Below are 12147 nucleotides of genomic sequence, written 5' to 3' on the forward strand. Positions count from 1 at the left end.
CATATTATCATTAATGAAAATAGATCGTTCCATCGATATATCTGAATACTGATGAAAAATTGTTGGGAATATTTCACTAATATATTTCATGGATTTCCTTGATAAATTGCATTCATCAATTTCAGCACAATAAAAATTATTATAAAAGATATATGTTTTACCTTTATAGGTATTCAATACCCCATGAACTATCACACTACGTGGGAGACCCATCCAATTATATTCATGACTTTGTATCACCCCAAAACTGCTCGAATCAATTCTATAAAACTCATTATGATGGAATAGTCCGATTTCATTATTCGGTCTCTGATAAATATGGATGGAATCCTTTTTGAAATCTATATTACCTAGGGGTATATACTCTATAGCTCTCTATGGAGGAGGTATAATCTTATCTTCGAGTGAACTGTAGATCTTCCGTAAAGTCTAATATTTGTGGTTTTATTCTTTGATTATGAAAGTGACATTGATATTTTCAATTGAGGTATTCTTCAACAAAATCTATTTTTTATTTATTTTTATTTTTTAAGTTTTCTATTTTATTTTCATAATTCATACATGATAGACATAATGATAATGAAATAACTGAAAATTAATTTGTATCAATACATTCCACAAGATGAATATAGCGTGGTTTACATTTTAAATTTTTAAATCTATTAACATTTTTAAAAACATTCGTCATCCATTTATCCAAATTTATTTTAACAGCTTCTGGGTTATCCATTGTTGCGTTCATTATACTCGAGATGCCTACTAACTAATGTAACTTTCGGTAGGAACATACACACCCATCGATATAAATCATCGCAATTACTAACGGCCGTTTTCAATAACCTATCCAAGATAAGGGATAGATCGCTATCTCCAGTTTGTCTGCCTATCTATCCTTGTAGTTATCTATCTATGGTTTGCATTTCACAATTTATGGTTTGACGTTATCTATCTCAAGGCAAGGATAGATAGGGATCTACTTAGCTCAGAGCACAGAACACTAATATAAGACCTCACATTATTAATTCATTTCTAGTGTTTGAGATATTGGAGTGTGTTAGAAACTAGAAAGTGTAAATATTTGAAGATTATGTATAAAAGGTTAATCGTGTGTATGACTACATACCCGTATGCACCGTTTCATTGAACGAGTCTTTTTTTCCCATAGAGATTCTGTGCTTAAACGTCGTTCAATGAAAGGTGCATACGGCAATAAATACATCACAATAATTGTTGGTCGAGATTCTGAACCACGCAATACTTGAAAATGAATTCCTCAACCGTAAGTACCTTCAAATAAAAGCGCCGTTGTTATCGATATTCATTTTTCATTAATTTCAAGTTCTGAAGGCAATTAGTTTTTCAGCCTAAATCAAAACCAATGACTAAAGGAAGGCCATGCGTTTGGTAGAATTTGTAGCAGCTGATGGGGTTATTACCAGTAGAGCTATTAATGCTACCAACAATAAATTGAAAGAGGAGAGTTGGAGACGATTGACCGAATCCTTCAACTCTTCGGTTTCAATTTTCCCCATTTGCGCCCTCAAATATGGACTAATTGAATCCAATAATTCACTCACAGCACCTTTGCTCAGTTGAATTCTACATGTGAACTCGTAATCATTCAAAATAATCATGTAATCAACTCGTGCTTTATAGACTTTTTGTATTATGGTCTCTTCCGATTCACTTTCTTCTCATCAACCATCTCTAATAATTCCATGTCGCTGTCGTCGCTACTCAAATAATCCATTTTTCAAAGTTAATTACAATTCAATTGTCAAGAAAACAGCACTGAAATGCACCCTGATAACAATTTCCAATGCTTATCTCTACCCCTTACTGCTCGAACTCGACAGATCAAAAAACTGAACTACCGGAGATAATTTTTACAATCGATGGTTTACTTCAAATTTCTTTGAAACGCAGATAGGCGAATATATAATGAAAGTTCCTATCTCTGGTTGTCAATCTGACCTCATTTCAGAGGAAGGGATAGATCGCTGCGGCCAGTAAGAATCGCTATCTGCAGATAGAATATTGAAACGTAAACAAGCACAAAAGGATAGATCGGTCTATCCCTAGTATCTATCTATCCACCGTTTTGATGGATAGATAGGTTATTGAAAACGGCCGTAAGAGTGCACATACATTGATCGAGTATGTGACTCATACACTTTGGAGGTTTCTTCTCGAATTTTGGTGGGGTCCATCCGTGCTCTTCCACATTGAGTACTTGCACTTCTCTTCCTATCATTATGTTTTTTAAAAAATCATGCTTCTGATGTCCATTCACGTAAATGATATCTCCACTTTGTAAAATACTCTTTAAAATCTCTGGTAACTTTCCATATTCGATGTATCCGGAGGTATATCTTAACCCATGGAGTTTTTTCTCAAGAAATTTAACAGTTCTCTTATCTTTGTCACTTAGAGATGAAAATTCTTTTGGAGGCATCATAATGAAATGAGATATTTTATCCCACAATACAAATGATAATTCCTTAACACAGAATTCTCCATCTATCGAAAGCCCTTGAATATCACATATGATTATACGCATTTTTCTTAGAAATTAGTAATTTTTTTAATTTCTTCTGTTAGAGGTTTAAATTCTATAATGCAGTCATGTACTATAATACATAAAACTCTTGTATTATTTGGAAATCCCTTCGAGGACTCTATTTCTAGTTTCACATCAATTGTTGTAGCTTTGAACGTCTGATCTCTTCTGGAACAGTCCAGTACAAAAACAGGCTTTTCTTTGAATTCGCTGAAGGTCAGGAGTGGGGATTTCTTGAAAATTCCATAACTCTGAGCAAATTGAGTGTAATTCTGATAAGCTTCAGCATATTCATTCTTATCGAAATTCAAACGTAAATTTTCTTGCGGAATGATGTCCGAATTCAATAATGCTCGAATATCTGTTATATTTATATGATTGAATTCAGTTATGTCCTCAGAACTTTTATTTTTCTTATCAGTTTGAAACCCACAAATTATGAATCTTGGACACTCGATTTCTGTAGATGTTTTAACAGCCCAAATCTCCTTATTACCCCCATATGGTAATGATGGTAATTCATGAATCTCCCACTTCCTGAATGGCATTAATATAGGTTTATTAGACCTTATAGCATTCAATAAATCCATCTTGATAATATCATTCGGATAAATATGTTTCACCTTCAATTCCATACTATCAATGGTGATTTTTGCTTCTGTATGATCCTTAGGATCCGACGATGTTATTTTTATCGCATTATGATCACTTTGTGCTCTGAAGAATCGGAACGTTTGCTTACCACACATAGCCATTTGGTAATCTTTGAAAAAGTTGAATAAATGGTGGACTGGTATTCTGAATATAAAACTTCCATCTGTGTTCACAGTTGGTGTTTTCGGGTAGTTCCATCCTCCCGTTTCGAGTAGTTTTGAATCATCCTCCTCATAAATTAGGTATCCTCGCATTGTTGATATAATACCTGGATCTCGAACATTCTCTATCTCCATACCGCAGAGTTCATAAATAATTGAATCGAAGAGAAATGCTCCAGCATTTTGAACTAGTTTAACATCTCCATTGCCTTTTGTTTTCTGTACTTTTCCTTTGATAATGATAGCAGCATCATGCATCAAAAGCCAACAGTCTGTTCGATTTATCGTGATTTCAATGACATCGGAATGATTGAAGGATTTAACGAATGGCAAATAGGTTCGACTTTCGATTTTTACTATAGATTCATCGGTGTTTACGGGTTGATAGAGGTTGAAAACGTGATTGGACAACATGACCAATTGATTGTAGGAAAATCCAATTTTCGTGAGAAAGATGTTTGTGTGGTTTTGATAGTTGTTGTTTATCAACTGATTGATTGTAGTATGTAGTTTGATATTTATATGGAACGACTAAGAGCATCGTTTCAATTGTAATCTCAAAATTATCTCCTCGCCTTGAAAGTTCACCAATTCACCGTCTTGATCAAGAACTTTCACTGTGATATTATGTATTCGATGTGTTGTTACAGGTAAGTATACCACCTTGTTGGGGATCTCGTTCACTCCGTAACCAGGATCACTATTAATCGCAAATTCATAAAGTGAATGAGATGGGAGTTCATTGATAAATGAACCCTCTATCAAGTTGCAATCAATATTTATTGTTCGAACTTTGATGATATCCACTGGTAAATCTGACTCATGAACTTGTCCTGCCTTGAGAAGCCTAGATGAAAATCCTAATAGGGCACCAATAGAGTCCTCCGGTCGAAAGTCAATTCCATATTTTTCATGAAATATTTCACACTTTAAAGTATTATTATTAGGTCTCAAGAAGAATAATGGAGATTCCTCTTTATTTCCAGTTTCTAGTTCGAGTTTTCTTTTAATGAATTCCTCCATATCTGATATCTCATAAGTTCCAATAGGAAAGGTCAAGACTTTATCTTCACCATCCACGGAATAATATAATTTATTATATTTTTCAACATTCGGGATAGTGTTGTATGTATAGAATCCTATCAAAGCCAAACCATAGTTGAAATTACTGTTCAGCTCTATGGGAACAGCGAAATCAATCGATAAAATTGATGATCGATTTTTGAGTGTGAACAACATCGACATGATTGATATACTGTGAAAAATCTCTTCAATCATATTAATTTATTGAATCAGAAATCTCAAACATAAATGACCACAATTGGATGTATTGAATTGTTGATAAGTATCTCTATTGTACTTCACTTTGCAGGATTTTAAATAATGAATTAGTTCCTTGGGAGGTTTGAGATTTCCGAAACTATCAAAATATTCAACTTCATTACCATACTTTCTATATGCCACCCAATGCGTTCCAGGACCCTCAACTGAATCTAAATTGAGAATTGCACATTCATTCTTCTTTGGGAATTTTGGTAATGTATTTCTCATGAAAACACCTCGGAAATGTTTTATTTTCATTTCTGTCGCAAAAGATTCGATTTCATAATCATAAAGGGCACGTTTGGGTAGCTCATCTAGTTTTTTGACTGTTTTCTAATATATAAACCAAATCCACGTTTGGATTTTCTTATGAAAAGTCCATGTCCTATGGACTCCATCGCTTTGTTGTGTCGCTGATCTTCTTCCAGTTTTTTCTTAGCATTATTAGCATCAATTACCGTTTTGGCAACAGCGCTAGCTCCACCTAACATGGTTCCTAATGCTGACAGTCCTGCGAATATGGGTATGAGTGGTAGAATTCCACCGGATTTTGATTCGAATGGTATGATTCGGCGAATTTTAATATTTTTCTTTCCACCTGCTTTCTTAATTGCAGTTCGAGCTGTTTTGAGGGCGATCAACGTTGATTTTCTCAAATCATTGCCCCCTGATTTCTTTAAAATTTTATGAGTTGGTTTCAAGACAAAACTTCTGAAAGATTTTTGTCTATTCCGAAGACCCATAGGTACCCATCTTTCGTTTCATTTTCATTGCTCCGGTGACTAGCAAGGCAGCACTTTTCTCCTTAAATGTGCCGTCTTTGGACTTCACTCGTTCCCAAGCTTTGTCTTCTAATATTTTATCAGCAATATGTCTATCAGACAATTCCGTATGTTTGGAATAAGCTATATCGTGTTCCTTACAAGCTTCATCAAGTTTATTTATACCCGGATCGTTTCTAGCAAGACGTTCTGAAAGTCTTGTTCCAGGGCCACAATAATGATATCCAGGCAAATGTAACTCGAAAGGTAATTTATTAATTATTGAATTCACTAAACCTCCACCTCCGAATGATAACATAATAATGACAATATTACATAATGAATTCAATATTTATAGTCCTATATATTCATCATCTATATGGATTTCTGCTTAGTAATGGCGAAAATACGAATTGAACATCAAACGGTGCTCCCAGTTGTTAATTTTGATTATCTGGATGATAAATATGAATTTGAAAAAAGGAGAAAACATGGTGATCTCTTTCCAAACAGTTGTAGATTCATATTTGCTGGTCCAAGTGGTTGTGGAAAGTCAAATGCGTTATTGAGTTTAATTTTCGATTTAAATGGTTTGAATTTTGAAAATGTCTATATTTACTCAAAAAGTCTCTACCAGCCGAAATACCAGATTTTAGAACATATTTTAAATAAAGTGCCTGGAGTGGGGTATTTCCCATTTAAGGAGAATGCTGAAATTGACGAACCAAACGATGCGAAAGCAAATTCTATTTTTATTTTTGACGATGTCTTAGGTGAAAATCAAGATAAGATTAAATCATACTATGCTATGGGTAGACATAAATCGATAGATGTAGCATTTTTATGTCAGACATATGTTGCAGCCAAAAAACACATAATAAGAGATAATGCGAATATATTGGTCATATTCAAACAAGATGATGTAAATCTTAAACATATATTCAATGAACATGTGTGACCGGATATGACATATGATGAATTTAAAAAAATTTGTGGAATCTGTTGGAATGACAATTTTGGATTTTTGGTAATTGTTAAAGACTTTGATTTGAACAATGGTCGTTATCGATTGGGGTTCGATAAATATATAGCACTAGATGATTAATATTCATTCGTATGCGATGCATTCCAACATGAAGATCAAATCAGCTCGGAATAGGAAAATTATTATTCAACAACTCATTCAGAATATTAAGAAAAAACATGCTGGACTTAAACTTGGAAAAATTGAGGGTGATGAAACTTTGGAAAGGCTATATACTCCAATAACAAAACAACTCAAGCGTATAGAAGATGAACTTGGTAAAAAGTCTGTTAACCAGAATACTACTGATTTGAAGAATCTACAAGTACTAGAGAAGATTTCAGAACCACAATTTTCTTCAACACCAGATAATAGAGTTTTTCCTCGTAAAAGAACTCAGGAGATATCTTTTCAACCATATAAGAGAATGAGTACCATTATGAAGCCATCACATTTCCGTTCACCCGAAGAAGAAGAAGAAGAGAAAGTCAATAAGATTGAAACGCATGACGAAGAAGAAGAAGAAGTGCCCTCGCCATTTACACCAAAATTGAAATTCAATAAACCTCAAAAAACTGGTTTGAAACGTCAACTAGTGAATTTTTTACCTACAAAAGAAATTGTTACATCAAAAAATGATGATGATGGTGATGATGATAAAGACCATAGAGGAAATGATTCAGTTTTTATCGATGGAGATAATAATGAATCTGAACAGTTTCTAAATGAATTGAGCAATTTCAATAATGCCGAAACTTATTTGGAACAATATCCAGAAAGGGTCAGAGATTATGTTTATTCGGCGTTAACACAACGTGATAACTATGATCATGCTTACGGACCTAAATATAATCATAAACTTTCAAAATGGACCTTAGGTAAAACAACTGTAGTCTTTCATCAGAAAACTGGCGACTTACTAATTGGTAATGAAAGGTTTAGTGGTACAGATGGGCTTTATAATTTGCTCTTTAAAAAAGAGCCACAAGAGTATAATAAATCTGATTTAGAAAATTATCGTAAAATACTGAAAATGACTAATGTTCATAGGAGAAAATTCGATTCTAATAATCCTGTTAAAGCGAATAAAGGATTTAAATATCGTGAAATCATAAAACCATCAACTGGACATGGATTAATGTCATTCACCGAAAAACCTATTGAGTATATTTATTGGAATGATGTAAACGAAATTGTTAGTAGACTTCGGTTACTATATGCGTCCAAAATTGCCGGAAATACATCTGTTGATAATGAAATAGAGTCAATAGTCGAAGAGCTTCGAAAAGAAAAAGTTATATATTGAATTGCATTGAGAGCAAAGTGATAAATTCAATATGTCTCTCGATAAGTTCGGACGTTCTTCTCATAGAAGTAAATTAAGAAATATTCAATCAACTATCCCTATCTTTCTGCGAACCGCAGATGGTGACTTTGATTTCGGTAACCGCAAATTATGTAATGTTGGTAAACCTCTTGCCGATTCCGATAGCGCTAATAAGGAATATGTAGATATTCAATTCGATACAATACATAATCAAATCAAATTAAATACCGCAGAATTCGGGAAGTTAGGACTGATTTTTCATCAATTTAAGGGTGAAGTTAATAATAGATTAGTTAATTTTGACATTAAACAACAGACATTTGATGAAAATCTTAAAGAGAGGTTTGAGTATTTCGAACAAGAATTAAGGCGAAGCAATCAAACATTGTCTTCACTTTCGCACGAATACTATCAGAAACTAGAACTTGATGTATATTTGAAGTCCCAGGAAGATAAATTAAACGCATTTCAAGATAAGGTTATAGAAGCATTAAATAAATTAAATAATAAAATCAAACAATTAGATGAAAAATTTACCCTTCATGTATACGAAGGAGAAAATACAAGTGGTTCGAGAACTACACAAACCAATTCGCAAAAACTTCCCTCGCAGAAGAACAATAATTAAAGGATTAAATGACCTATGGCAAGCTGATTTAGCGCAAATGGATCTTTACGCGAAGGAGAATAAAAATTTTAAATATATTTTAGTAGTTATAGATTGTTTTAGTAAATTTGTTCGAGTGAGAGCGCTTAAAACAAAAACCGGTGTGGAAGTATCGAACGCTTTCAAGAAAATTTTGCTAGATAGCAGAGTTAAACCGAAAAATCTTCAAACAGATCAAGGAAAGGAATTTTTTAATGTAAATTTTCAATCTCTGATGAAGGAAAATGATATAATACATTACTGCACCTATTCCAAAACCAAAGCTTCTATAGCAGAAAGAGTTATAAGAACTATTAAGGAAAAACTGTTTAAATACTTCAGTTTACATGGAACATACAAATGGATCGACAGCATATCCAGTATTGTTAATGAATATAATCAGACGAAACATCGTACTATTGGAATGAAACCATGTGATGTTAATAAAAATAATGAGCAGAGTTTATTGAATACTAGATACAACCATATTAAGGTCGCTGGAAAGGGAAAATTTAAGGTTAATGATATGGTGAGAATCAGCAAAGTCAAACATATATTCTCGAAAGGTTACACACCCAACTGGACCACAGAGATTTTTAAAATAAAAAAAGTTCAAATAACCAATCCTGTAACATATCTTCTTGAGGATTCCAGTAGACGTCCGATAGGGGCGCTTTTTATGAGTTCGAATTACAGAAAGTAAAATATTCAGATGTATTTCTAGTGGAAAAAGTTCTTCGTAGAAAAGGAAAGAAAGTCTTAGTTCGTTGGTTGGGCTTAGACAAGTCGCATGACTCTTGGATTGATTCAACGAACGTACTTTAGAATTGAGGTATCATTGTCCTACCACCTGAAATGGATAGACTAGATGAGCACCTCAAGAATATTCAGAATCTGAAGAAACAAATTCAAGTCTATGAAACTAAGCAGAAGATGATTAAAAGTTTTGAAAAAATGATGATTTCCGATCAGAAGTCGAAGAAGTTCCATGGAATATGCCATCATTAACCTTTTTCATATTATAATTATATTCAGTTGAAATGAAATACATTTGTAGTTATAGAACAATAAAAAAATTGAATTACCTAGATAGTTTTATTTATCACAAATATAATATATTCAATCCAGACCTTCAGGACTCAATTAACTGGGGGGCGATACTCTGGAGGCGACACTCTGGGGCCCCCAATATTTTTACATCATTCAGACCCCCCAGTGACATCTCAGGGTTCAGTGTACTCCCAGGCGGCACGTGTAGTCCATGATCGCGTCATCAACATATCACCAACAATTCAATTTCCTTATCAGCGAGCTGGCGCGGCCGCGTTGATAAGGCGATCGCCTCGTAATTCGGATTATATAAAACTATCCTAGGTTCGAATCCCGTCGACTTCAAGATTCTTTTTTCCCCCTTTTTCTTTTTTTTTATTACGGCCCCAAAATACAACTACATCTCTGAACCCCCACAATGGAACCCCCTTTCAGGAGACCCAGCGCTCCGCGCCCCACTACTCTGGGCCCCCATATTCATACGATTTCTAATATCTCAAGGTCAAATTTGAGCTAGAACATACATTGCTATACTACTAAGGTAGACCCCTCTGGTCCCCCTGGCTAGTTAAACAATAATAAAATCGTATAATATTTCTATGACTTATCCTTAACACATTGTTGTGTCATAGAGGATGAATTAATTATTTAGCCTTGCGGCTTTTACACTCCTCGCCAGAGAAATGAACATTCACTCATTTCAGATGTGCATCTAACTATACTCCATTCACATTTTTTGTAGCAGTCGATCGGCCATAAAATAATTTTCTCAAGTTTTTGTAACTAGAACCAAGGAGATATAGGAAAGGAGGCGCAAGTGGAGATCGGGAATACTCGGCTGCGTCCAATGACGTCACAATAGCGCGCATTGGCATAGATAGAATACAAATTTCAATTTAGATTTAAACAGACGAAATTGGAGGTAATATGTACATTTCTAGGCAGAATGATGTGATCCGTAGAGAAATCGTTGGTTTTAACCATAATGCATCAGAAACTTCTATATCCGGACCCAACAAACACAATATACAGCAACTGTACAAATACTGCACTACAAATGCCACCAGAATGCAGCACAGAGATTGCTGTACTGAAACTGCACAGTTTCTGTATTGATAATTCTGCATTTTCAAAACGCAGTTTTTGATGTACAGTAACTGCACAGTTTCTGTATTGATAATTCTGCATTTTCAAAATGCAGTTTGTGATGTACAGTGACTGCATAGTTTCTGTATTGATAATTCTGCATTTTCAAAACGCAGTTTTTGATGTACAGTGACTGCATAGTTTCTGTATTGATAATTCTGCATTTTCAAAATGCAGTTTGTGATGTACAGTGACTGCATAGTTTCTGTATTGATAATTCTGCATTTTAAAAACGCAGTTCTTGATGTACAGTAACTGCACAGTTTCTGTATTGATAATTCTGCATTTTCAAAACGCAGTTTTTGATGTACCAGTGACTGCATAGTTTCTGTATTGATAATTCTGCATTTTCAAAACGCAGTTTTTGATGTACAGTGACTGCATAGTTTCTGTATGGATAATTCTGATAATTTTCAAAACGCAGTTTTTGATATACAGTGACTGCCTAGTTTCTGTATTTGCAATTCTTGATTTCAAAAATGGAGTATTTGATATAGAGTTAATAATAGAATCTAGAATAATAATTCATAGCAATTCCTAAAACTTAAACATATACCTTCTTCAAGAAGTTGAAAATTCGATTATGAAGGTTAAAGAGACATTTCATAAACAGATTTAATTCAATAATTGAAGACTCCGTTCATTACCAAAATATGGATTATACCCATGATAGAAGAATACTTCATCGCACCATGGTGGTACCAGAATTAGCCAAATGATGGAATCACTGCTCTTGACGGTTGCGATCACAGGGTAGCATACACGTCTATTGCGGTGCAGCATACGCCAAACGATGGCGCCACCGGCGACGCATTACTCTATGTCCTCTATGTAACCAGCGTTTATAGCAGGCACAATCTACGCTGCCTCGACGATTGTCGTAGCTAACTCCTATGGTTCATTAATCTCCACCCCTAAGAGTAGGCTATGTCTCAATTAGCGTGAAGTCACCTTTGCGCTTACCGCAAAAATACTAAGTGAAATTGAAAATTTCTGATTTGCACTAATTGCAGAATAGATTTTCTGTTTATAACTAGGAAACTTCTCTAATAGAATATTGTTTCGTAATTGCAAGTTTCGATATAGTTTTAACACAGTGACTGCTACATTTAAAGTGCAGCTACTGTATAGTTTGAGCACAGTGTCTATTGTATATAAAATACAGCTTGCTGTACAGTTCTTGCGTGAACAAACTGCATATAAAACACAGCTAACTGTACAGTATTTGCAGAGTGACCACTGCATTTAAAGTACAACTTGCTGTACAGTTTTAGCACGTAACTGCTGCATTTGAAGTGCAATTTTTGCAAAGTGAATACTGCATTTAAAGTACAGCTTGCTGTACAGTTTTAGCACGTCACTGCTGCATTTGAATTGCAGCTTGCTGTACAGTGGATTGCGATGCCATCGCTGTTTTTGAAGTGCAGCTGTGGCTGTATGTCGAATGCAGTTTGTACTGTACAGTAACTGCAAAGTCCACCTGGACATATACTGT

The 12147-nt window shown here is 34.4% G+C and overlaps 3 protein-coding genes across 4 annotated transcripts in view; all 3 read right to left on the reverse strand.

Annotated features, from left to right (window-relative positions):
- The window catches only part of LOC123322616 (GTP-binding protein Di-Ras2), a 413354-nt gene that overhangs the window by 347115 nt on the left and 54092 nt on the right, over positions 1-12147 (reverse strand). The gene's annotated exons all lie outside the window — the stretch shown is intronic.
- On the reverse strand, positions 2566-3789 carry LOC123322895. Its single transcript, XM_044910976.1, has one exon. The coding sequence runs from the start codon at positions 3787-3789 to the stop codon at positions 2566-2568; it is 1224 nt and encodes a 407-aa protein (XP_044766911.1).
- Positions 5425-5833, reverse strand: LOC123322902. Its single transcript, XM_044910986.1, has one exon. It carries the CDS (start codon positions 5776-5778, stop codon positions 5425-5427), a length of 354 nt encoding a protein of 117 aa, XP_044766921.1. The 5' UTR covers positions 5779-5833.

Source organism: Coccinella septempunctata, chromosome 1, assembly GCF_907165205.1.
Source record: "Coccinella septempunctata chromosome 1, icCocSept1.1, whole genome shotgun sequence".
Taxonomy (NCBI): Eukaryota; Metazoa; Arthropoda; class Insecta; order Coleoptera; family Coccinellidae; genus Coccinella; species Coccinella septempunctata.